Source organism: Hemicordylus capensis, chromosome 1, assembly GCF_027244095.1.
Source record: "Hemicordylus capensis ecotype Gifberg chromosome 1, rHemCap1.1.pri, whole genome shotgun sequence".
NCBI lineage: Eukaryota > Metazoa > Chordata > Lepidosauria > Squamata > Cordylidae > Hemicordylus > Hemicordylus capensis.
Window position 1 is genome coordinate 70229169 of NC_069657.1, and position 26919 is coordinate 70256087.

A 26919-nucleotide genomic window follows, 5' to 3' on the forward strand; every position below is an offset into this window, starting at 1 on the left:
CTGTGGGGGAAGCACTACTAGGTGACCCCCTATGAGAATTCCTTTGCACCTGGATGGGCCTTTTTCTCCAGGGGTGAGCCCAGCAGCGAGGCGCCCGCGCCCTCCAAACACAGCGTGCCCCGTGCCCCGCCCCTTCCCCTACCTGGAAGGGCTGAGGCTGTTGTACCCCCACCGCTTTCGCTTTGAGGGTCCACAAAGGGCAGAAGTCCCGAGCGATGGTGCCGGAGCAAGGGGGAAACCGATTGTTCTCCCAAACGGACCAATCACCGTAGGGGGCGTGGAGACGGCGCAGCTTTCCACTACGATAGGCCGGAGAGAGAAATCCGTCATTGCCTCTTCTTAGGGAAATCAAGGGCCACAGGCTTAAAAGTTGTATAGCAAAAGCTCTGGTTCCCAATCGTCGTTGGCTCTGGCAGAATACTCCGTGTGCAGGGCAAGGGGAATGGAAAAACACTCGTGTAAAAACTGAAGCAGATGAAGTTAAAGACTCCCTTTCGCTACAGTGCTTTGTACTAAGCACGTCGTCCTCTATGTGGTTTCTATGTTTTTATACCCCCTAGTGATAGGTTGAAATCCAACAAATTGAGATGCTGCGATACGACGATTCACCTGTTGAATTTATGCTTAGCCTCTAGGTTTAAAGACATGGGAGTATATTTTGCAGGTTCCCCTTGGTTGCAGTGCTTTGAAAGCATAATGTCCTCTGAATTTTAAAAAGCTACATAGGGTTGAAATGGGAGAGGGGAGGGCTTTTAAAGACAGAAATTCAACGTGCAACCCACTTCATAGAGGCATACTAGTGGATGACCGCACCTGTTGATTTTCTACCTATTATGCAGCCTTTTAATGGGACATTTGTTTATTTTTCAAATGTGTAGACCGCCCCAAACCTCCGTCTCTGGACGATTTAGATTAGAACATAAACCAGATTAAAAATGAAAACCTTAAAACAGTTTAAAACCACAGTCTAGTTAAAAAGCTTGGGTGAATAAATAAGTTATTACAACAGTTTTGACAACTTTTTACAAGTTGTCAGAGATGGGGAGGCTCTTATTTCAGCAGGGAGCGCATTCCAGACTGAATCTCAATGATGAAAAAGTGTGAGGTTTCAACAGCTGAAGCCTAACAATGTATCTTTGATGTCGAAACATCTTCCAATAAGTTCTCAGTGGAACATTGCATCTTTGTATTAAAAAGAAAACCAAACCCTCTACATGTGTTATTCCTTCTAATTCCCCAATCACAAGTGCCAATGTAAGAGCAGCTTCATTCAGTGTGCAAAACGAAAGAGGCCGTGCGGGATTATTCCGAAGCACTACAACGAAACGCCCTCGTTAGCGGATCCCCTCTAATAACATTTCCACTTGAGTGTACCATCACTCTTGCCCCGCCTGTGGGGCACTGTAGTCGAAACCGGAAATGAGACGTATTTGTTTTTCGTATATCTCTTTGGGGGGAGAGGCGTGATGCTGCTTGGTGTAGACATCTTGAAGCCGGGCGGAAGTTATTTATCGGTGTTATCTCCCTTTTACGTAACCACTACAAGAAACTGCAGGTGTCATTTTCCCCCGCCTCCTTCCTAATAACAAATAGCAACCGCTAAAGGAGGAGCAAAGCGGGTTAGAATGCGCGTCCAGCGGAACTCTATGCGACTGCGCACTCAGGTGAGTCTCTCACTCCTTGCTGGTGTTGAGCGTGTTGAAGTAGTCTGGCTGGGAGCCATCTTTAAGAAAGCCGAGGGGAGTGGCTCCCCAGCCCTGAGTCACCTCCCTGGAGCCCCCGAATTGGTGCATAAGTCTCTTGTTTATCCACGTCTTTTTTAGAAGGAGGCGACTCTGTTCAGTTTGAGAGGGGAAGTCACGAGTGATGCCCACCTTCTCGACCCCTTCTTACCCGTTCTAGAGTTGCCAACTCTTGACAGAAGCTATTCCTGTTCTGGAGATAGACTTTCCTCATTTTTTCCAAAACTAGATTGTTTTGTACATGAATTTGAACTCTAGTCTCTTCACTTTTTGCAAAAATACTTTCTTACTTTGTGTTCTAGAGATGAAGCACCTAGGATATTGTTAACACAAACATGTATTGTGTAATGATGCAGGAATTGGAGGACAGGGGCTGGAAGCATCAAACTTCAGAATTAAAAAATATAGCAGTAAAACTAGAAATACTCACTTTTGTTTTGTGAAATGAGAGAGCCAAATATCTGGAAATAATTGAAAGTCCATATTCAATATTATGAAGGCAATCTTCTTATTGTTGGCATCTGACCTGGGATTTTTGAATGTCTTTCAATCAGGAATGTGGGGAGAGGCATCTAGGGATAAGGTGTGCTAGTAGAAAAGAAGAGGATTAGAGTTCTGTGAATAAAATCAAAGGAAAGTAGGACTTGTTGGATCTGACAATACTGGTGTGGAAAAGGGTAGCTGTGCAATCTCTGCATGTGACAAAAAAGTTTACAAGCAGCTGAAATACATGTATGAATGAGACAAGTTGAACACTCTTCCACATGGAGCCCAAGCCACTGTGGTTGGCATTGCATGAATGGTGTAGCACTTGGATGTTTTAACAACTGCAGTGGTTTCCTGCTCTGAGCAGGGGGCTGGATGAGAAGGGTGATGTCTCTTCATTTCTAACATTCTATGAATATTTGCCAAGTTGGCTATCTGTACTGATAATAGTCCCATATTTGCTTAACCACCAATTGTATACCATCTTTAGTTCTAATTTTGCCTGTTAAAAATGTTAAGTGTTTGGATTTCAATGCTGCAGGTATTTTGTTGATGCTTCCACTTGCCCTTTAATTTTGGGATCTTAAAGGTAAAGTGTGCCATTGAGTCGATTTTGATTCCTGGCACCCAAAGAGCCCTGTGGTTTTCTTTGGTAAAATACAGGAAGGGTTTACCATTGCCACCTTCCACACAGTATGAGATGATACCTTTCAGCATCTTCTTATATCGCTGCTGCCCGATATAGTAGCAGCGGCAAACTTCTGCTTATTAGTCAAGCATTTTCCCACTGAACCACTTAAGGTGACTCTTGGTGTCTTAAATTATGGCTATTCTAGCTTTTTATCCCATAATTCTAACATTTTCGAACTTTAACTATTCTGCTGAAGTTGGTGTTTCCTTGCCTCCTAGCAGAAGCAGAGCAGGAAACTTTCCTAGTGGATCTGTCGTGGTAAGCAGGGCCCAGGCCAGTTATTAAATCAGCACCTTGAATTGGGCCCAGATTGGAACAGAATGAGAAGCCAGAATTGATGAAATATTCTGGAAAGGATTGTGTTTCCTCATGGAAAACCACTGAATTTATGCTCTCATTATTTAAAAGGGACGATGAGAAGGGAACTGGTTGTACATGGGCAATAATGTATTGAAGAGCAGGAAGGGAAGGAGGATAAACTTAGTTCACAATATATCTATCTGTATAATCCTTTTAGATGTACCCATCGCTAATCCCATGTGTGGCAGCTCTCGCGAGAGTTCGCAAGCGAGGGGAGGGGGAAAGCAACGGTGGCATGGAACATAAGGCCAATGGACAGGCTAGTGAATGGGTGGTCGAGGAAAAGAAAGTGGTGGCGGCACCCGGGAGGGGGGGAGTGGTGGCCAGCTGGAAAAAGCGGCTGGCCAGAGAGAAAAAACATTGGTGGGGAGGGCTGAGAACGAGGGAGGTTTTGTGCCCAGGCCAGCTAGTTATGCTTAATTCATGATTGCTGGTATTCTTCAGTCTTCCTCTGCTTTTGTAACCAGGATCCTATTAAATAAAGATCCCAACTTGCATTTTTTGCTGTTCTTGCTTCGGTTTCTCCCTTGTTTTTGCTGTAAGGCAATAGTATGATAACAAGGCCACCTGTAATATATGGGGCAGGAAAGAACTATACTGTACTTCTAATGCAGAAATAATACTTGCTAAAATCAAGTGGCATAAGCAGTACTTCTATTAAGATAAAATGGTTTGTTTAATATTGTCTTTGATGTTGGCAGCAAATGCCTTTTCCACAGTTTCCTTTTTTGCATCTGTGCCTCTATTCTTAATCTTGGCTGCTTCTGCTTGAAGGATTTAGTTTCTGTGGGCTGTTACATGAGCTTGCCCTACAAAATCTCTTTCTCTTTGCTCCATCATGACTGGCTGGCCAGGCCTGAGACCCCCCTGCACATTCCTGTGTAATGAGCTGTACGCTGCCTTTTGCTACCTTGCTTATGGGCCTACTGCTGACAAGAACCATGGCCTGGACCTCAACTGGCAAGACGCACGCTGAACTGCTCAACAATCTTTACAGTGAGTACAAGCAGGAGTCTGCATCCAAGATTCTGTCTTGGAAGCTAAACTTTAATGTATATTCACCTACAAATCGCATTTCCCAAAGCTGTTATCCTGATCTAAAGTACTGCCTCTCAGGTGAGAATGAATCTCCGTTCAGTACTGTTGTAACACATTAGCGCTTTTAAATGACTCCTTCCTTGGAACCTGCCTGATTAGTGTTAATTCACCCATGGTCCAGCCAATAGATGTGAATCTGTTGCCAGGTTGCCCAAACAATCTGCTCTTCATTCTTGAACTCACATAAATGTATACAACTACTATCTGTCTTTTCCCTCTTTTTTTAATAGAAAATGGTGTGATTAAGTCTCAGCGAGTCTTGGATGTATTGTTGGCCACAGACAGAGCCCACTATATCAAGTATTTTCCATACATGGATTCTCCTCAGTCACTTGGTAAGAAATATGTCCTAGATCATTGCCAGTTAATTAGCAACCACAGTATCTGGAACTTTACCTCTTTGGAAATCCCAAGGATTGAGAGGCTTTTCGCTTTGTACCTTTGCTGCAAAAATGAACTGGAAAGTGAATTTGGATGAAACCGAAAGATAGTTTTGCTGATACAATTGCAAACAAAGCACAAAATCTTAAGTCTTTGAGTTGCCGGCGGGAGGGGGGGGCAGGCTGGTAATGTTAAAAGTTCAAGTCAACAGGAAATGTTCAAATTAACGTGAAATTTTAATACGGGAATCAAACTTAATCAACAGTTTTCTTTCAGGATACAAGGCGACAATCAGTGCACCTCACATGGTAAGACATACTTTCACATTTGTATTTTAGCAGTAGATGAGAACAACTTTGCACTGGTAATGTTCAATGGACCCAGGAACCTTTTGAACATATGAAGCTGCTTTCCCCTGAATCAGACTATTGGTCCTCCTTGCCCCAGTGCCTTCTAGCTCTGTGCTGCTTCCTCTGACTGGCAGTGGCTTTCAATCAGGCAGGGATTTCCCACCATCTTGCCACACTTGGGATCCTTTGATCTCTAGCAAGCCAGAGGTTGGGCCTGTGATATTTGGCATGGCAAGCATGTGCTCTCCTACAGAGCTATGGCCCCTTCCCACATCTTAGAAGTGTGACCACATTATTCTGGAGCAGGACATGACCTTCCTTGCAGGTTGACGAGCTCCTATAAATTACAACAGGTCTTCTTTAATTGTCTAGTGAATAAAGTAATAGTCTATCTCAAGCAATACTTGGGTGAAGGAACAAATACAGGCTCCTAAACGTGGAAGTGGATCTATATGATCCCAAAACCTAAATGTGCTGGAAGTTCCATTTTTGTTTTTGAAATAATGCAAGACCACTAGTTTTGCAGCCTGCCTCTCAGAGTTGCTCTGATCCTAAATGAAAGGCTTGGGAAGGTCACAACTAATTAGGGCTTTTACTGGTATTTGATAGCACCTCTATATGCTTACAAGAAGCTGTGTACCTAGCCTTAACCTCTTTGTTGCCTCTGGGCAAGCGGCTTATTTAAAAATAACTCTATGAAGATTATTGGTTTTACAGCATGCTCATGCTCTCGAGTTACTGAAGGACCAGCTAGTGGAAGGAGCAAAGGCATTGGATGTTGGATCAGGAAGTGGATACCTCACAGCTTGCTTTGCTAGAATGGTAAGTAGAAAGCAATGTAAATGTATTGAAATTATATGGAGAGAGGTAGAAATCTAAATAATAAATATATTTTTGCTTTTAAAAAACCACTTCTGCAAGGTTTCAACTCTAAACAATTACAGAAGGGTAACTGTGAGGGAGTGGGGGAGGTGAAACATTGATGGATCAACTGAAGAGAACATCAGTTCTGTAACATGGACTTGTTCTTAACCCCACCCCACCCCAAACAGAAGCTCTGCTCTTAAACACTCTAAAAGCTGTTCTTCCACTAACAAAGTAAATTGCCTAGCACTGTAAAAATATAGAGCAAAATTTTCTTAGACTAGGGGACCGGGCCTTCTCATATTCCTTGTTCCTGAAGAATGCAATTAGGGACATTCAGAAAGGTGGTTGGTTTTCAAGACAACCAGTTTAACTGGATCTATCCCTCAAGTACTCTAAAAAGAGACACAGATGTGATTGGATATACATTTTCAAGTATTGTAAAATACCCATCCTAAGGGAAACTTGGCTCACTAAAATAATTCATTAGTAGTTATGCAGATTAAAGGGCATATGGCTACTCCTACAGGTGGGTCCCACAGGGAAGGCAGTGGGCATTGAGCACATTGAAGAGCTGGTTCATGAATCCATGAGAAATGTCAGAGAGGATGATCCAACGTTGCTCAGCTCCGGCCGTGTGAAACTTCTAGGTAAGCTCTTTGTTCCATACCTCTGGTGCAAATGTCTGTACTGGGAGCTGGGAGCTCTTGGCTCTTGTCTCACGTGCCAAGTTTCTTCAACAGCGACAGTCTTTATCAATAGTGCAGAGATGCATTTATAAGGATATGAGAATTTCAAGGGCTAGATGTTGCCCTGCTGTCATTTCTCTCAACTGTGATGATAAACCGTAACAAGGCCACTTCCTTTAGAGAACACTTATTCCTGCAGGAGTCCTGCCAGCTCCCCTCATTTCCAGGACAATGACATCATTGCTATGTGTGCCCATGTGCTTTCCCCTTCGTAACTAATAGCTTTTGATGATGGAAGAAGTGGGATGACTTGCACCAGAGAATCATTGCAGGGGGAAAGAATGAGACTTCTGTCCCACTGTGGCCCTGATCCAAATCCACCCCACCCACCCCACTCCTGTGGCTCTTTTTAAAAGAAGAAAAAATAGGAACATACTTAGGACTAGGTTTCTAGAATGTATTGTCGAATAATGGCTTCAAAGCATCTGAAATCTTATTTTATTTCTCAGCTCATTTTCCGAGTTCTGTTTGGTCTAGGATATGGTATCAGAACAGTGTTTTCCCGTTAGACTTGGTTTCCATCTTCAGTTTTGGGAGACAAGAGAATTGCTTAGGAGAAGCTGCCAACTGAGCAAGATTTTTCATTGCACATTCTCTCTCCACAGTTGGGGATGGCAGGAAGGGGTACCCTGAGGAAGCCCCTTATGATGCCATCCATGTGGGAGCAGCTGCACCCACAGTGCCAAAGGAGGTAAGCAAGAAATGTGTCTTCCTCTCACTTCAAGGATTTATCCAGAGCTATCTACTAATAACACTGCTGTACAAAATCTTTAGCATTCGGTTGGGGTCATTATGAGAACATGAAACTAAAAGACTAAAAAGGATCAAAACATTTTAGTCCTTAGATTTCTGATGAACAGTGATTACATTTAAATTTAACCCTTCATATTCTATACATGTTAAAACTGCCAAAATATCTAGAATACTCTGTTTTAAATATTGGTGTTTATCACTGATTTATTTATTTTTTTTTAATGTTGGATTAAAGCTGTGTCTAGATGCTGCCTGCTAAGGTAGGTTGTTGCACTCCAAGGTAGCGGAGTCTGTTGTGCTCCATGGAAGACAACTGCAGCGCAAATGGAGGACTCATCTTGAATTTGAGAAGACACAGAATAGAGTCCATTTGAAGGCCTATGCTGTGGCAATGTGTGCAAGGAAGTGATTTTATTCTGCATGTATTGTGTCTGCAAATTCTCAACCAGCAGAGTTGTTCCAGATTGTAAGGGGTTTAACTCAAGCCCCTTCTGTTTCCAGAAACAATGTCTCACTATGATGCATTCAATGAGTTCTTTGCAGATAAAATCACTCACATGCGGGCTGATCTGGACTCCTAATATTTCTGCAGGGCTAGTTAGGGAGGTGTCCAGCAATCCCTCTTGTGAGATTGGATTGGATCAGTTTCAGTTTGTGACTCCTGAGGATGTGGACAAGCTGCTTGGAGCGGTACAGCCTACCACCTGTTCTTGGGATCCTTGCCCAACATGGCTGATTTCATCTTACAGGGAGGTTGTTGGAGCTAGCCTAGTTGATATCATTAATACCTCACTGCGAGAAGGCAGAATGCCACCTTGTTTGGAGAAGGCAGTGGTTAGACCTCTTCTTAAGCCCTCTCTGGTGATGGATAATTATAAACCAGTCTCCAACCTCCCATAGTTAGGTAAGATGATTGAGAGGGTGGTGACTGATCAGCTCTAAGTGGTCTTGGAGGAAACTGATTGCTTAGATGCATTTCAAACTGGCTTTAGGGCGGGCTATGGGGTTGAGATGGCCTTGGTCGACCTGATGGATGACCTTGGCCAGGGAATTGATGGAGTGTGACTCTGCTGGTTCTTTTGGATCTCTCAGTGGCTTTTGATACCATCTATCATGGTGCCCCTGGTAACCCCAAGGTAGCTGGTGTGTAGAGAGCATGAAGATCACAAGGAACACTCTGGATCATGTAATCGAGAATTTATTTATTTAACATCTACCCAAGAACATATCCTTGAGAAATATTCCAAGTTGCCTTTTTTGTTAGACAGGTGTGTTGGGTTGGACTGGCAAGGATCCCATTGTTGCTGATCTTTCTTCTTGAGTGTAACAATGTGGGAATTACCAAGGTATGCCAAGGCTTTTGTCATGAAAGCAGAGTGCATAGATGTGAAAAGAAAAATCTGCATAGATGGAAAGGTCCAATAATTCAATCAGTACTTCTAATGGGTGCATCTCTTAGGTTTGTAGCACTGGCTCAAGCTCTTTCGTGAGGGAGGAGATTTACCTCTGTAAGCCTTATCTGTGTTTGTCCTGTTGAGCTAATTGGCACATTAGCTGGCTGCTATCCTTTTTGCAACAGAGTGGGCAGAGTGGCCTTGACAGAGTTAACCTGCTTTTAGTTAGCTTCTGGGGTCTACTTAGGATATCCCAGCATTAGGGATGGGGTGCATCTGCTCCCCTTTACAATTCACTTGTTGGGAGCGAAATCTAGGGATGACTGGCCCACTGTCACTAAGTGACCTGTCCCCATGTGCTATAAACAGAGAGCTCATGATGCTGTGAATGGCATAGATCCGGGTTACATGAGAAAGCACCATCCCCACAACTTATTAAGGTCATCAGGAGGGGTCTGTCTTCAGATGCCCCAGTTCATCTGTTGGTGACCTGGGATCAGACCTTCTCAGTTGTCTCCCCTGGGTTGTGGAACACACTCTCCATGGATACAAGAGGATTATCTTCCTTGAAGGCTTTCAGGAGAGCCTTAAAGACCCATCTTTTTAGCCTGACTTTTATATCTAGTTTTAATTGTAATGAGTTTTAATCTGGCTGATTTTTTTGGTTATGTGCATTTGATATTAATGTAAACTGCCCTGAGCCACTTTAGTAAGGACGGTATATAAATTGAATGAATAAATCAAATAAATAAATAACATTAGTCCCTTAAGGATTGTTTTCTTCTGTAATTCTGCTAGTGGAATATCTTTTGCTGGAGAAATGTTTGGGGTTTTTTTAATGCCTGGCACTTTTTTGTAATCAATTTTGAAAAACATTGGGGGCACAGAAGCAGTCTGATTGAAATAGAACTGCCAACTGCAGTAACTGCAGATGCATAGTAGATGAGATTATTACATATTATATAATAACAAAAACTTCTAAAATACACTTGATGTATAAAAGTAAAATGAACAGACCTGTAGTCACAGGCTCAAAATCTAAAAAAAAAAAAAAAAAATGAAATGAGAGGGGACCTTGAAGGAGCAAGGGAAATTCATATATTTTATTTTGATCAATATACTTTGATACAGAAATATGAAAGCTTATATTGTAGGAATGTGCATGAAATGGATTTTGTGGTTGTTGTTTTCAAGCTTGAAATAAAACTCAGATGGCTGAAACATTTCGTTGAAACAGTGGTCAACCCAGTTGTTTTGATGGAACAAAACTCAAAACGTTTGAGTGTTTTGGCCATAGAGAGCAATGGGGGAAATTCAAAACACTCCATTGTTCCCAATGGGCAGCTCCTAGGCACACCGAAGTGGGTGGTAGGGCATGATGAGTGCTACCCAGCACCCAACCCACAAAAGAAATAGGCAAGCTGGAGATTTTTAACCTTTCCCCAACACCTCTATAGGATCACAAGCCAATACCAGAAAACCAATCAGCAAGGGAAAAACAGGCCTCCAAAATGGCACCCAAAACGTTTAGAATCGAAACAAAGTTGTCTTGTTGTCTTGTTCCAAGCTCAAAACAGGCCCTTTATTTAAAGGTTTTGTTTCAAGCTCAAAATGGCCCATTTCAAGTCAATGTTTTGCTCATCCCTATTGTGTTTTGCTGCTCTGGGAAGAGCATCTAGGTTCCAGGTTCCCTCCCTGGCTTCTCCAAGATAGGGCTGAGAGAGATTCCTGCCTGCAACCTTGGAGATGCCGCTGCCAGTCTGTGAAGACAATACTGAGCTAGATAGACCAATGGTCTGACTCAGTATATGGCAGCTTCCTATGTTCCTATTCCATGGAATGCTTTATCAGGTAAAATCTCATGTAGTGAAAGGCAACTTAAAAGTACATTGCAAGTTTCCAATGTTGACTTCTCATAACTCCTTACATTTGCTAAGGAACTGGATGTCAATGCTGTTTGGCTTTCTTCCCCTTTTGTCACATGGAAACTCAATTTTCCAGTTTCCATTGTGTTCATTTTGCTTTACTGATTCTGTTTCTGTCTTAACAGTTGTTGAATGAGCTGAAACCAGGAGGGCGACTAATTCTGCCAGTAGGACCAGAGGGTGGAAACCAGATTATGATGCAGTATGACAAAACTAAAGATGGGCAGATTGTGGAAAAGCATCTGATGGGTGTCATATATGTTCCTCTGACAGACAAGGAGAAACAGTGGCCTCGGTAAAATTATTGATTAGCTCTTGTCCTCTTGCACGGGACTGCTGGATTAAAGCTCCCTTTTTCCTAAAGTTATACCACAGTACTGAAAAGAGAATCTGGCCTAATCTGTTCTACTTACATGCTGTGTTTATCTCTGTAGTGCAACTGCTGGTCTTCCTTTGAAGCAGAAAAGGGAATGTCTTGGGGAACTATAGAACTGAATGTCAAAGACTGCTTTAATTCTTTATAAGGCTCTGTTGCCAAATCTCACCTCTGAAATTTAACAGCAAATGCCTGCTTTCTTAAAATGTTTCCATCTGGCTATTGCATCATTCTTGTTCAACTTTCCATGCTATGATGGCATAGCAGGAAACTAATCTACTAAACATTGACTGAGCCCCTGGTGGCGCAGTGGTAAAACTGCCGCCCTGTAACCAGAAGGTTACAAGTTCGATCCTGACCAGGGGCTCAAGGTTGACTCAGCCTTCCATCCTTCCAAGGTCGGTAAAATGAGTACCCAGAATGTTGGGGGCAATATGCTAAATCATTGTAAACCGCTTAGAGAGCTTTGGCTATAGAGCGGTATATAAATGTAAGTGCTATTGCTATTGCTATTGCTAGTAAACATGTATTGGCAAGAGTGTGTGTGGTCTACATATAATTACTTTACGCTTTCTGCAAGGATGCATCTTAATTTCATTTGAGAGTTTGATGCTTTAAAAAACTTCTCTGTTCTGTAAATGACAAGGCTTGACAAGATTATCCCTGCAGTTTAAACTGTAACAACTTGCTAGATACCAAGCAGGAAAATGCTGGCTTAGCCCTTGTTCACAGGAAAATCATAGGACTAAATGCTGGGTATTGTAAGTGTATATGGAGAAATATGTGGGCAAGTAGAATGCATATAATATTTCTTCTGGCTGAATTTAAAAAGATACCAGTTATGCTGAATGTTGGGGTTTGAACCTTGAAGCAGAAGCTATAGGCACAATTCTCCCCCACGTGGCTACAACACTTGCATGCAGGACAGGGGCCCACAATCCACCTGCCACAGTGAGTGTGTCTGCCACATCTGGTGAGTGTGACAAGCTCCAGCCACCTCCTGAGCTTGGAGCTGGTGAGTGGATGAGGACTGTCCTTGACCTTTGCTGCACTTCAGCAAAGACACCTAGATTGCCTCTGAGGCAATGTCAAAGATGAGCCCCTGCCTTTCTTTTGAGGTCAAAGCAGGGTCTTGGTGGCCAGGCCACACATTCTGGCTGACTGTCAAGGCCAGCCAAAACTTGTGGACCCTGTGGAGGGATCCCCATGGAGTTTAGTGGCCTATTGTTCTGCATCCCTACCCTCAGTGAATGTACATGTGCATGCAAGCAGGTCAGGATACATGCACTGGAGGGGGGGGAGGGGGATGAGGGGAGAAAATGGGGCTTTAAGCCACATCAGGGTCCTTCTGTATGTAGGCACTGACCAATATGGTGTGTTTATATAAATCTAAGATATTTAGCTTATAAATGGATATTTTTTTAAGATGGAGAAATTAAACTTACATGTATATACTAAGATTCTGATCTGTTTATAATCCAAAGCAAGTAGTGTGTCTGGGAGGGAAAACAAAATGACAAGTGTTAAGCTACTGTTGAATACTCCAAGCTAGTCTATTGTCTCTACAGTAAATGCATGCGGTCTTTGTTCTTCCTGCTTAAAACTGTGTGTAGTGACGGAACATACATTTTTCAGCACTGTTCTTCTAAATTAAAGCTACAGCAGGGCGAGGTTATTTGGCATTCCACAAGGGACATGCACTGTAATGCACACAGAGCATTTTTCTAGTTCTAGAACTTATAGGAAGCTACTTTACAAAGAGTCAGACCACTGGTCCATCTAGCTCAGTCTTGTCTACACTGATGGGCAGAGACCAGTCCAAGGTTTCAGGCAGGAGTCTTTCCCAGCCCTACCTTGAGATGCTGTGGATTGAACATGGGACCTTCTGCCTGCAAAGCAGATGTGCTGCTAGTGAGCAATGACACCATCGCCCAACTAATTTCCTTCTGATCTTCCCAAAGTTCTTCAACTGTTAATCATGCATGTAGCCTTCTTTTGGGCCTTCAGTTTTTGTGCTGGTCTGGTCCCTACCCCTTAATGGCTCTTGCCTTCTGCTTATACTTATTTGCTGATTATCTATAGTTGCATTTTCCTACTCTACTTTCTATGATAGGATGACTGTGTGCTGCGGCTGCTGTAGGTATATCTTAAAAGCAGGGGCATAACTATAATAGGGCAAGGGGAGACAGTTGTCTGGGGCCCCAGTGCCTTGGGGGGTTCCCCCAGAGGCAAGTCACATGACTGACTCCCCCAGCCACGCACCCGCCCAGGCTTCCTTCAATTGTATTCATCCTCTGAAGTTGATGTGAGTGTTAAGACCTGGAGCTACCAGAACAGCATGTCTTTCTCTAGTACCATTATTAAATGACTTGCATCATCCACAATTTACAAAACCTTTAAAAAAATAATTTAGGATGATGTTCTATTGTGGCACATAAGAGATATATATTTTAAAAAGCATCTATCTATCTATCTATCTATAAAATTTACTATGCTTTTTGTTACCACTATTCAGCCTCATGTAAGATTTCTTTACTTCATGAGCTGAGTTTCAGTGAGAGGGGAAGGCCATTTTAAAATCTTGTCTCTGGGCCCACTCCAACCTTGCTATGCCCCTGCTTAAAAGCCTTCATAGATCACACTTTGTGTATGGAGTGAGTTTTTCCTCTAATGGTAATGTCTAATTTGTACTCTAAATTAAAAGTAAAATACTTTTAAGTCAATCTGTTAGATTCCCAATCCCATCCCCACCTAAGTCATTAGGTATTAATATATCAGCCTAATGACACACCTTTCCTAGCTGTGTTTTTCCTGAAGGGCTGTGCTGCTGCTTAACTGTAATAATGCTTACACTAAGGTAAACAATCATGGCAAGGAATATCACTTTCCACTCTGGGGATACTTTTATCTCAAACTTGAACCCTATATTTTTTTTAGAACAAAAACCCCATTAATGTATGATGACAGTAACAGTCAATTCTCTCTTTCTCTAGGGGTGAACTTTGAAAGATTTAAATCACTTGTAAAGGATCTTTGGAAAGCCTGTGAACTATGCTTGGAATAAGCATTAATATGCTGTACATAAAACACATAAAGCTCCGCTCTTGAATAGATCTCTCCCCATCTCTCTGATACTCATACATAAAAGTTTGGGAGAAATAAGGAGAGTGATCTCTGCCAGGTTAACAATTTACCTTTTAGTCCCATGAATTCTTGGAGCCTGGGAGACAAAGGAGATTGATAGGTTCAAGACTTAAGTAGCATTCATCCAGCTGTGTGTTCATAGATCACAAAATCCTGTATGAAGGAATGAAAGGAAGACTGTACACCGATATATTTTATAAATGTACTAAAGCAGCAGTCCTTATTTGGTCATTAGATACTTGGAAAATATTATCATTTGGTTTGGGCTGCATAAAATAATTTACTGGAAATACCTGCCTTTGTAACAGTTTAATATAATATTAAACTTTGATTTTGCTTTCTTTTCTTGTAGTTTGTATTCACTCAGAGTAGAACTGCCTTGTGGGATCAGACCAAGACCTGGTATTCTATTTCTATCAGTGGCCACAAGCTGCACCTGTACATGAACAGGGTAGGATATTGCCCTTCCCCTCTTCTGTCCTTTAGTACTTGGTGGCTCAGTGGTGACTGTACCTCTGGCTTCCTTACAGTTAGCGATGGAATGTGTCCACCAGCTCAGGCTGATCCCTGAACTCCCTCTCCCTAGTACCAAAAGCAGTAGTGACATGACACACACTACCTCGCATCTGCAGCTGCAAATGGGAATGACCCTTAGTCAGAGGCCCTGTGTTATAGGGCTACTGGACAGCAGGGAGGGTAGCAGAAGGAAGAGTAGTCACCATTAAGGGACTCTGCAGCAGTGGGAACTCCTGATCCCCATCCTCTGCCTCCATTGGTGAATGGGGTGGATACAGCCCATTTCTCCTACCCTTCAAGGGAAGCAGAGGGAGAAGCTGCCACTGCTGATCTATCCCCCAGTTTCTGACAGGGCAGGTGGGAGGACTCGGTACCGCCACTGCTGGTAAACCTGAGTGGGAGGGAGCCCAATGGCCAACCTCTGTAGTTGTTGATCCTTTCAATGCCTCTGGGCTTTCTCAGAAAAAGAAGTTACGTGGGCAAGTCGCCTTCTCCCACTGTTTCCACCAGCAACTAATATTCTGAAGTATAAGGTCTCTGTGCCTGCAGGTAGGTGTAGCCATTGGTGGAGCTGTCCACCACATGTACTGCTTCAGCTGCCCTGATTAAAAATTGAATGCCCCGTTCCCTCGAAACCCCTACATGCAGTTAAGTCAAGCTTGCAGTCGTGCTGCTGTTTGGACAGCTGGGAGCGGCGTTTAGTCACTTCTGCTCTATATTTGTGTGTGTGTGTGTGAGAGTGAGTGAGAGAGAGAGAGAAACCCACCCTTGGCTTGCTTAAGGAGGAGGGGGAGACTTTGGGACTTCGCGCACACTACGCCTCTTTCCAGCATGTAGATAGGAACGCGCTCTAGGGCAGCTTGAGACTGCTGCAGCAGCGCTTGGCCGAGAAGGAAGGGGGGGTTAAACCCTCCGTGTCGCATAGCTGTTTCGTCACGAAAGCAGCGCCAGCGCGATTGGCTGAGGCGCGCCGGGAATGTTGACGGCGACCCCACGTGAGTGGAAGGGCACCCCATGCACCCATGCTGCTCGTGCGCTTGCAGCGTCTAGACCAGCTGCCGCTTGTGTTGCTTTCCTTCGCTCGGGGATTTCGGGCCCGGCCTCTGCTCGCGTTCTTGGCCGGCGAGAGCATGGAGGAGAAGCCGGTGGTGCCCGAGGCCAGCGAGCGGGGAGGCTCCCCTCCCCCGGCCAAGAAGCGGCGGCTGCTGCGGGCTGGGCGGGAGAAGCAGCCGGGCCTGCCAGAGGAGGGCGAGAAGCGCTACGTGCCGCCTCCCAAGAAGCGGAATCCCGGCGTCAGCTTCAGCGATGCTCACTTCGCAGAGACCACCTACTACTTCGAGAGCGGCCTGCGCAAGGTGCGGCCCTACTTCTTCGACTTCCAGACCTACTGCAAGGGCCGCTGGGTAGGCAAGAGCCTCTTGCACGTCTTCGGCACCGAGTTCCGCGCCCAGCCCCTCGAGTACTACCGAGCCGCCTCCGCGGCAGGCCGCCTGCGCCTCAACGAGCAGCCCGTGCGGGATCTCGGCGTCGTGCTCAAGGCGAGTGGGGGAAGGAGGTGATGGCAAGCTGCAGGCGAGGCAGTGCGAACGGGCCCTGGATTTCACTACCACTCCGGGCGCTGTGTGCGACCGCGAAGCCGGGGAGAAGAGGGACGCTGCGCGCAGAAAACTAGCCTCTCGAGGAGTTCTAAATCTTAACACTTTGCTCCTTGCATCTTTCAGTTAGCAGGGAACTTCCCCCTCCCCTGGTAGGAAACCTGAAGCACTCAAGGGCTTCAGTCCCGGATTGTTTTTTCTGCCTCGCTTATAGAGCAGGAAAGATGTCAAACTGCCAAGTTCATATAGCATGTGGAAGGATGCACAGTTTGGAAGGATGCACAGTTCAGATTGCATTGAGGGCTGCTTCATGTTCTTATTCATTCAGGAAAGCTACATTACTTTGTTAATAGTGCAAGAGCAGTTTTGTTACCATTTAACTCAGTGTTTACTTAATCCTCTCTTTCTCCCCATGACTTCTGGCAGAGCCTCTCTTATTAGCTCTGCCTCTCTTTCTCTTCCTGCTCCATAATGCTTCCACTGTCCTGTCTAGCTCTATTCGGATGTTCATATGAAAACCCGAACCCACTGTGCACACTTACAGAGCTGAAACAGATTGGAAGTCCCACCCCAGCGCATCACTTATCCCTCCACTTTGGCAGCATGGATTGCTGCTAATCATGGAAGCGCCTGCCATCGTGGTTACAATGTTTTCCTCTTCAGACAAGCACCACTGTAATTGAACAGTGAGGTGGAGGGGGTGAGTGACGCGCCAGGCCAGGACTTTAGGCCTGCTTCAGTGCTGTGACCATGTTAAGCAAGTTTTTATTTAAACACTCAGAGTGTCTCTGTATTCAAAACCACATGCACTGGGGTGCCCCAGACTTCTGATCATAGAAACAACCGCCATTATGCTTAGGACATTTGCCTCTTCAGACAAAGGCTGTAACTGTGAAGAGTGCAGGAAGGGTGGGGCCTCTCAGCGCATCATTGCCAGGGACAGGACTTCTGGGATACTGAGTACTAGGGATGTGCACGAACCATTTCGGGGGCCCTCTTACTGTGCAGTAAAAGGGCCTCCAAACAGAGGCCCTCTGTATTGCCACAGATCTGTACAGTTTCAAACACTGGCCAGTTCGGATGTTGGTGGTGGGGTCGGATTTTAAGGGCGGGGGAGGGTGCAATTATCCCTCCCCCTGCCGGCACTCAGTTCCTGTAAGATCCTCTGAGGCAGCAGTGTACCTCTCTCTCACCCCTTCCCCTCTTTTGCCAGAAGTGGCCGGAAGTACCTGGTGCTCATGTGGACACTGGAGGCACGCTTGTGCGCACGCTGGGTGTGTGTGCGCTCACACGCAATCAGACGGGCTTGCATGCATGCGCCCAGTATTTCCAGCCGAAGAGGGGAAGGGGCAGCGAGGAGGTATGCTACCTCCCCGAATGATTTCATAAGAACAAAGCGCTGGCAGGGGGAGGGGTAAGTGCACCCTCCCCCGCCCTTCTGGAGCCTGTGCATCTTGTGAGTAAATGTGTTACAGAGCCACTGGATTAAGGATATGTGCCAAGAGGACCCATGTAGGGAGACAGACAGCACTGACGTATGCTGTTGAAACTTTGGTGTAGTTATACATAATTCATATTCTTATATAGGTCAGGTAAGCTGAGGTTTGCTAAGAATGTAAGTATTGCATATGTTTTCATTTCTCCCCAAACTTCTGTGTGTTTCTGAGAAATCTTTGTTCCATGCCTTCAGAATGGAAACATATCAGAGTAAGAATCAATTGGGTTTGCCTTGCTTGCCCTCTTCTTCTACAGAGAGAGTAAAAGTCATCCTGGAGATAAAAGGAACATTTGAAATCAAAGCATGAGACTTACAAATGCCAGTAGGTTTTGCTGCTTCTGAGAATGGATGTTTTTCTTTAGTCTTGCTTGTTTCAGATTGAAGTCTCCAGGTGATTTTCCTACTTCATGCCCATTTGAAAGGCACTTTGGGTTATATATTGTAGATCTAAATAAATTGTGGATCTAAATAAATAATTTCAAAGGTAAAATACAATTCACTTTCCTCCTCTTATCCGTAGAGGTCATAGAAAAGGTGTAACATGGGAGGACTATTACCTGACTCAAAATAAAAATTTGTTGACAATAACCAACACTTTTTCTCTAGCCTTACTAGCTTTTTCAACTTAATATTTTTGGGTTTGTTTTTAAACCATAATTGTGATAGCTATAAGTTTTTCCAAATTATTCCAGAAAGTTCCCCATTCCATTTATTCCCCATTTCTGTGGCAGTGAAAATCTGGCTCCAAGAAAGTGTTTGGATTTTGACACTAACTTTTTTTAATATAATGCTGCTGTTTTGTGTATTTTATGTGATTTTATTATTGTACATTCTGTTTTTGTTTGTTATTTTGTTGTTTTCAAGTTGCTTTGGGGGACTCAAAGTGTAAAGTATGAAATAAGTAAATAATAATAGTGCTGGTTTGCTTGCAGAATAATGACTTTCTGCGGAATACAGTGCATCGCCATGAACCTCCGGTCACAGCACAGGCTATTGAGTTTCTAGAAGAAAATGATGAGGTGGTGGTTGTAGACAAACCTTCCTCTTTACCAGTCCATCCATGTGGCAGATTTCGGCACAACACTGTCATCTTCATATTAGGTAAAGATTATAACCTGAAGGAATTGCACACTGTTCATCGGCTTGATCGCTTGACTTCAGGTGTTCTCATGTTTGCCAAGTCTGCAGAGGTGTCCAAGAGGATTGATCAGCAAGTTCGACAGCGACAGGTAATGATCAAAAGATATTTTGTTTGTTTTCATTTTTCTTCTTGGTAACAACATTAACTAGATGTATTACGTGGGAGTTTGGAAATCAGTCTTCCTGCAGGCTGACTGAAGCAGTTGGCATGTAATGGCCCTTGGAAGCCTGTGGAGCTGGCAGTTGCACAACCTGCTAGAAACACAGGGAGGTGTCGATTGTAGGTGCCTCTGAATGGGCAGTGGCCACCCAACTGATGCAATTTTCATAATTGCAGCTGCTCAAAAATAGACTGCCGTGATTGCGCAAATGGTGGTGTGGTCAGTGTTCCCTCTAAGGTGTGTGCATGTGCATCAGCTCACAGATTTTTTAAAATGTCCGCTCAGTTAATTTTAGATCCCGCTCAGGTTGAATCAAGAAGGCCCCACTCTGAATATACGTGCATACACACTGCCTTGATACTGCTGCCCAGAACAAAATTCATTCTGCACACAGATGAAAAAAATGAGAGAGAACACTCTGCCTGGTTCATACACTTTTATCCCCATGCTATCCCAACTTTGAAGTTGCGCAGCAACCCCCCATTTGATCATGAAGCTGGAATTGTTGAGGTGCATACAGTGCAGCCTTCTGTTGTGGGAAGGGGCCTGCTAGGGCTGCTGTGCAGCTTCAAAGGTAGCCCTGATGGTCTAGCGATGGGGTTGCTTTGGAACAACTCTAAAGCGCTTCTGGACAGCAGCACAGTGCTCCCCTTCATTCTTTCCAGTAGAAGAACTACTGCGCTGCTGCCTAGAAGTGCTTTAGAGTCTTTAGAGTGCAGCAATATAGTCGTTTAGGTCATGGCATGGATGGGATAAGGTTGGTCCTACACACAGTGTCCCTTCTCTGTACATGTGTGTACACACACACACACACACACACACACACACACACACACACCCCTACCTTTTACCAGAAGAAAAGTATGTTGGGAGTCCCCGTTCTAGAGCTCCAATGATTTTTTTTAAAGATTTAAAATAATTTCAGGAAAGAAGAACATAAGAACAGCCCTGCTGGATGAGGCCCAGGGCCTATCTGGTCCAGCATCCTATTTCACACAGTGGCCCACCAGATGCCTCTGGGAAGCCCACAGGCAAGAGGCGGCCTATAGCCACCAGGCATTGATAGACCTGTCCTCCATGAATTTGTCTTAGCCCCTTTTAAAGCCATCCAAGCTGGTGGCTATCACCACATCTCCTGGCAGAGAATTCCATAAATTAATCATGTGCTGTGTGAAGAAGTGCTTCCTTTTGTTCATCATAAATTTCCTGGCCTTCCGTTTCATGGGATGAACCCTGGTTCTAGTGTTGTGAGAGAGGAAGAAAAATTTCTCTCTGCATAATTTTATACACTTCTATCATGCCTCCCCGTAGTTGCTTCTTTTCCAAACTAAAAGGCCCCAGGTGCTGTAGTCTTGCCTCATAAAGACGGTGCTCAAGGCCTGTGATCATTTTGGTTGCCCTCTTCTGCACCTTTTCCAGTTCTGCAATGTTCTCCTTAAGATACGGTGACCAGAACTGTACGCAGTACTCCAAATGTGGCCATACCACAGATTTGTATAAGAGCATTATAATATTAGCAGTTTTATTTGCAATCTTCTTCCTAATGATCCCTAGCATGGAAGTTGCCTTTTTCACAGCTGCTGCACTGTGAAAGGAAAGGTTTGCTTGTGGCCTGGAGCCAGCAGTGGGGGCGGGGGGAGACAACCCCACAAATTGTTTAGTTTTGTTTCATTGTAAATCACTTTGTGATTTGATGAGGGTCAGTATACAAGCAAAATTAGCACAAAGATTTCCATACTTGTTCTCTGCCATTAGGAGAATTCCAGATGTTCTTAGAAGAATTTATATACAGTCCTTTATAGTATTAGTAATTAATTGTGTGCTAATTAGAATGTTTGAAATGCGTAGATGTAGAAATTGGCCCCTCCCTTACACTAAAGAGTGAAGCAGAAGTGAACCCTGTCCTGTTTGTCAGGCAGTGACCTCTGGGGACATGGTGACTGGGACCTAGAGGGTCTGGCGGCAAGAAATGAAGGGAGTCTTTGTTCTCAGAAGGAGCAAGGAGTGGGGAGGAGAGAAGGTGGGCGGAAGGTTTAGTGAGGTGCACTGGAGTTTGCTGCCTGATGGTCCAAAGCTAGCCTGAAGAATCCTCATGGAAGGAAATCTGCAGATCCTTGGTAGACAGGATTGCAGGAAGCTTGAAATCTGGATAGTGATCCGTTGCATTCATAAAGAATGGGTTCTGCGCCTGCGCAGGGACCTCGCGGACCGATTGACTAGCTCCTCGTGACGCCTCCAACCGCCCTGCACGTGATCGTGCCTTCGTCAAAATAGGCAGTTGGGGCGTGTCTTCCTCAGTTTCTTTTAGACCGCCATTGCGTCTAAACCTCGGAACAATTGCTCCTCAGATACTTGATTGATTTTCACGGTACGACTGGAACGGAATTGGATCATTGCTTGGTTTTGGATTTTGGACTGTTTTTCGACGCGTTTGGTTTTTCCCGCAAGTTAATTGATTAGGACGTTATTCTTGGCCGTGTAGCGCTTGGGCGCTATGGCGTCTAAAGCGGCAGTTAAAACAACTTTCAAACGCTGTACTAACTGTAAAGCAAAGTTGCCGACTACTGATACGCATGATGCCTGTCTACTTTGTCTTGGTGAGCAGCACAACCTGGGAAATTGCAAAATCTGTTGCTCTTTTTCGAAACAAACTTTGAAAAATCGAGCACTGTGATTGAGGGTGGCACTTTATGAAGACACTCTTCGACCCCCGACACCGAGGCCGGTGTCGGGACCTTCGACGTCGAGGTCGGTGTCGAGCGCTACTGTGGCATCGGATATGGTTCCTCCTGTTGTGGACTCTGCCTCTTCGCAGTCTAAAGCCACAGTGGATCAGGAGTTTAAGACACCTGGTAGTGTGGAGAAGAAGAAGCGTCGCAAACATAAGAAAGCACGTTATTCCTCCACTGACAAGGATTGCACATCCTCGCCACCGAGAAAGAGATCCAAGAAAACACGGGTCCATAGTAAGACTCCTTCGCCTACAGATTTGCAAGGCGATTCGGAGGAGTGGGATACTACTCTGAAGGTTACTCCGTCGCCCTGGGTGCTGCAGAGTTCTTCATCATCAGAGGGCTCTCCTTCGACGTCGAGATCGGCGTCAAGGAAGACATATGCTTCGGTACCGCAGAGGCGGCAATATCAGCAGAACATAAGGGTTGGGGGAGTACCACGGTGTTTTCGCATTCAGATAGTAAGAAATTTCTGAAAGGAGTGAATAACCTGTACCCTCCGGTTCGACGTCCTGTCCGACAGTGGGACTTGACATTAGTTCTAAATGCATTGACTGAAGCGCCGTTTGAGCCCTTGGGGGCTGCTGCGCTGAAAACACTGACGTTGAAGACGGTGTTTCTGGTGGCTGCGACGTCTGCACATAGAGTAAGTGAGCTGGCTGCGATGCGGGCTGATCGGCCGTTTATCCACAAAAGGTGGTACTACGCCTGGATCCGAAATTCAGACCCAAGGTAGTCACAGATTTTCATATAAATGAGGATATTGTGTTACCAGCATTCTTCAGAGACCCACAAACGCAGTTAGAAAAGAGAATGCATGCACTAGATGTCAGAAGGGCCCTGTTACATTATATGAAAGCTACGGGACCAATTCGGAAGACTAATAAGTTGTTTGTGCTGTTTCGTGGGAAAGCGAAGGGCTCATCGGTCACACGCCAACGACTTTCGCAATGGATTGTAAGAGCAATAAGGCTGGCATATAGTTCTCAAGGGATTATGCCACCTGGTTCTATTAGGGCACACTCAACAAGAGCTTATGCGGTGTCGGCTGCAAATTTGGCAGGGGTGCCAATGCAGGAGATTTGTAAGGCAGCCACGTGGTTGTCAGGACACCCGTTTGTCAAGCATTACGCACTGGACATTCGACAGACAAAGGACGCAGAGTTTGGTCGGAGTGTCTTGAAAAGAGTGCTACCTTGATGACCCACCGCCTTAGGCGGGGAGCTGGCTAGTCACCCATTCTTTATGAATGCAACGGATCACTATCCAGATAAACAGGTTGCTCACCTGTAACAGATGATCTGGAGGTGATCCGTTGTATTCATAATACCCACCCAGCCTCCCCACGTCATCAAGGTAGAAAAATGAAGAATTGAAAGGGATCGTCGGTGTGAACAATTGTACTGGCGGTCCAAATAAACTGAGGAAGACACGCCCCAACTGCCTATTTTGACTAAGGAACGATCACGTGCAGGGCGGTTGGAGGCGTCACGAGGAGCTAGTCAATTGGTCCGCGAGGTCCCTGCGCAGGCACAGAACCCATTCTTTATGAATACAACGGATCACCTCCAGATCATCTGTTACAGGTGAGCAACCTGTTTTTCTCTCCTGGAGTTTGGGGTGAGTTCAAAGGGGAAGGAAGCCAGGGCTTTTTGGCTCTGGAAAGGCTTAGCCAGGGAACTGTGTGTTAGTTAGCCTGGGTTAGATTCCTTTATTTTGGTGCTATGTAAATCGTTACAGCTGGTCTACTGTGTTTTATTTTGTAATGTAACCTTCTAAGAAACTCTAGCCTGAGCCCTTTTTATCCAACCAGGGGGCTGTAGAATTCTCTGTACCCTGTAAAGATGCTTTTAAAGGTTCTTCGCAACTGGGTAACCTCAATTTTTAAAGTGTGCCACTCCAAGTACCAGCTGGGGTGTTCTTTGGAAGTAATCTTGTAAAGTACTGAGTATTTCTTTTTACCTGTAGCTCAAAGCTGAGAGAGCCGCAGACTGTAGTATTTTGAATAAAGTTTTTCTCTTTTTGTTCTTTATATTTCACCTGCCTCTGAGTGGATTTTTAACTCAGGAAAAAGGGGTTTTTCTCTGGTGCAAACATGCATCACAGTTAATTGTTCAGCAGTCTACCAAGTTTGCTCTTCACGTGTAGACTGCACCTGGAAGGTTTTCTGTATTCTTCTATTGGTAAATGAAGGAGAGTTTCCCTGGAATTTCACCCACATCAGGGAGGAATTAAACTCTGTTAAAAGTGGGTGTGGTGGCAGTGATTACCAAGAAATGGTTAAGTTTTAAAGGAATAGCCCTTGTTAAGCAAACGTGGAGGGAATGAATCAGCATTTTTCTTTCCGCCATGTGGACTTGCTCTGAGACAAAGGCTGGGCTTAAATCCGCTGTTCACTACAGTAGACCTCAGAGCTCATCTTGCTTGTTGGGATTTTAAACTGAATCTATGTCCTGTATTTAAACACTTGAATATGATTAGGTGCTGTTTAGTTCTGGTGTTCTCTGACACATTCCTTTTGGCTTCTCATGAGCTTCAACCCCATTGTGTATAGATCAAGCTTTTTCTATGTACACCACTATGTTTAAGTTTTCAGCCTGATAACTTATGTTGCATCCTATCCTATTTATATAAATGTTTATGCAACTGAAGATGGAGTCGCCTGAGGAAGCTGAACAGGCTACGTTTTCTGTAGTAGTGACCTAGAATCACAATAGAAATGGCTAGACGCTGACTCACTGCTGTGCATATACCTCCTGTCGCTTAGAACCTGAACTGATAATGGATACCTTTCCCCCCCTCTCTAGCTGGAGAAGGAGTATGTATGCCGGGTGCTTGGAGAGTTTCCAGAAAATGAAGTGACCTGTGAGGAACCCATCCTGGTTGTGTCGTACAAAGTGGGAGTGTGTCGAGTGGACCCAAAGGGTAAATTCTGTAAAACAGTCTTCCAGAGGCTCAGTTACAATGGCAAGACTAGCGTGGTGAAGTGTTTTCCTTATACTGGCCGTACCCACCAGATCCGTGTCCATCTGCAGTTCTTGGGACACCCTATTGTCAATGATCCCATCTACAACACTGAGGTCTGGGGTCCTGAAAAGGGCAAAGGCGGCAATATTAATAAAACTGATGAGGAGCTACTTCGGGCATTGGTGGAGGGACATATTTCGAAACAGAATCTTGGTCTCTTGGACATAGCTGAAGAAGACCTGAATCTTATTGTGGGAAATAAAGAGCAGGATACTTCCATGAATGCTGCTAAGTCTGTGCAGGTCACCTCTGTAAGTGTTGATCCTTGCAATGCTGAAGAACCAAAATGTGAAAGAGAGTGTGGAATGTTAACACCTTCTCAGAATTCTGTCCCCCAAATCCAGGTGCCTGAGCCAAAGAGTGGAGAAACGGGTTCAAATGAGCTTGAAGATGAAAGGGATCCTTTATGCAGAGAATGCAAGTTAGTGAGGCCAGACCCATCACCCAAAGACTTGGTGATGTATCTCCATGCCTTGCGCTACAAAGGAGCGGACTTTGAATATTGCTCTAAGGTGCCTGCCTGGGCACAGGATGACTGGGAAGAGACCTGAGACTATACAATATTTTGTAAAGACTTCAGTGTAGATGGGGTGGGAACATTTTTCCAAAATGGTTGTTTTTATTCTGCAGTGTCACTCGCTATGTTGAATAGAAGAGGAAGAGTTCCTTTCGTATAAGTCTGAAGAATGAATGTCTGACAAAGTGGCTTTTGCAGAGGACATCTTGTCTTTTTTTTAAATTGGAAGGCAGAAAGCTTACCAGACAATGTTCTGAATTCTTATGATTCATAAATAATGAATGTAGTTGGTTTGCTCAACATCTCTAATTGACAATCAGTGTGTTAGTTCTTCTGCTTCCTTTTTTGTCTGTGGCAAAAAGTTAGTCTCTGAATATAACATGTCAACAAAGACTTTATATGATATTTTGCTTCTTGATTCCCGCCCCCCTGTCCAATCAATTGATTAATCTTTTTCAGATTTGTTCATAAATGAGCACTTAATATACATTCACTCTAGGAAGAGTTGCATGATCAATCTAGTGCAGGGATTCTCAATGTTGGGTCACCAGATGTTATTGGACTTCAACTCCCATAATCCCCAACCAAAGGCCACCAGACCTGGGGATTATGGGAGTTGAAGTCCAGTAACATCTCGGGACCCAACGTTGAGAATCCCTGATCTAGTGAACGGGATGGTTTCATCTTCCCATTGATGCAGGGGTGTAACTACAATTAGGCAGGGGGAGGCCATTGTCTCGGGGGGCCCCACCTTGGGGGGGGCCTCAGAGGCTCTCCCCCACCCGATCTTCCTTTTGAAGTCATTTTAAAAAAATTTCTCCTCCTTGTTCTGGCGCTATTTCCTTGTTTGTCTCCGCGAGTCCACCCTTGGAGGGGCCCCTCAGAGGCTCTCCCCACCCAGCTCCTACCCGATCTTCCTTTTGAAGTCATTTTTTAAAAAAAAAATTCTCCTCCTTTTCTGGTGCTATTTCGGGGGGGGGGGGGCCGCACAATTAAGAATCTTGTCTCAGGGCCACTCCAACCTAGTTACGCCCCTGCATTGGTGGCCCATCTTTTGAGTCTGGTTGTTTTTGGCCTTAATCCACAAGCCTGTTCAGCAACAATTGTGTGCTAGGGAGGTAATAGAACCCTCCCAAAGGCTTACAAGTTAGTTTTAAATCTAAAGAGCCTTAGATTAATCTTTGCATTTCTTCTTCGGTGAGCAATTTCATCTTAAGCTCACATTGTGTAATGAAATCTAGCTATTTTGCAGTTTGATACATTATGTTTACTTAATTTATCCCCTTAAGAGGCTCCCCCTCACCCATGTATTGTAAAACTTACCTTGTTCTGTGCATCTTTCTTTTTACGTTCTATCTCATCTCATTAAGTAACTCTCCATAGTTAAACCCTTCATCATCATCCATCATCATCATTTCTT

General features: G+C 44.5%; 3 protein-coding genes across 7 annotated transcripts in view; 2 read left to right on the forward strand and 1 right to left on the reverse strand.

Annotated features, from left to right (window-relative positions):
- Positions 1–15630, reverse strand: part of CCDC32 (coiled-coil domain containing 32) — a 28798-nt gene extending 13168 nt beyond the window's left edge. Inside the window, exons 1-4 of one of the 3 annotated variants that reach the window (XM_053259109.1) lie at positions 15596–15630; positions 14364–14466; positions 2173–2330; positions 143–299 (exon numbers count right to left, since the gene is read on the reverse strand). In XM_053259109.1, coding sequence (XP_053115084.1) covers positions 143–299; positions 2173–2225 — 210 coding nt within the window. In that variant the 5' untranslated portion in view covers positions 2226–2330; positions 14364–14466; positions 15596–15630. Of the gene's footprint in view, positions 1–142; positions 329–2172; positions 2331–14363; positions 14467–15595 lie in introns of those variants that run through there. The other 2 variants (XM_053259099.1, XM_053259089.1) reach the window with 2 other exon arrangements.
- Positions 1439–14654, forward strand: LOC128328881 (protein-L-isoaspartate(D-aspartate) O-methyltransferase-like). 2 transcript variants are annotated; one of them, XM_053259068.1, is made up of 9 exons: positions 1445–1664; positions 4134–4275; positions 4608–4712; positions 5035–5066; positions 5826–5930; positions 6502–6622; positions 7327–7412; positions 10919–11088; positions 14163–14654. In XM_053259068.1, the coding sequence occupies exons 2-9, from the start codon at positions 4164–4166 to the stop codon at positions 14173–14175; spliced, it is 744 nt and encodes a 247-aa protein (XP_053115043.1). In that variant the 5' UTR covers positions 1445–1664; positions 4134–4163; the 3' UTR covers positions 14176–14654. The 2 variants fall into 2 exon arrangements, with proteins under 2 accessions (XP_053115053.1, XP_053115043.1); XM_053259078.1 differs by lacking the exons at positions 10919–11088; positions 14163–14654 and adding an exon at positions 8739–10861 and having other exon boundaries at positions 1439–1664.
- A 200-nt stretch (positions 15631–15830) lies between the features above and the next one.
- On the forward strand, positions 15831–25892 carry RPUSD2 (RNA pseudouridine synthase domain containing 2). 2 transcript variants are annotated; one of them, XM_053259053.1, is made up of 3 exons: positions 15831–16367; positions 18855–19151; positions 24763–25892. In XM_053259053.1, exons 1-3 carry the CDS (start codon positions 15852–15854, stop codon positions 25531–25533), a joined length of 1584 nt encoding a protein of 527 aa, XP_053115028.1. In that variant the 5' UTR covers positions 15831–15851; the 3' UTR covers positions 25534–25892. The 2 variants fall into 2 exon arrangements, with proteins under 2 accessions (XP_053115028.1, XP_053115033.1); XM_053259058.1 differs by having other exon boundaries at positions 15831–16184.
- The last annotated feature ends 1027 nt before the right edge of the window (positions 25893–26919 follow it).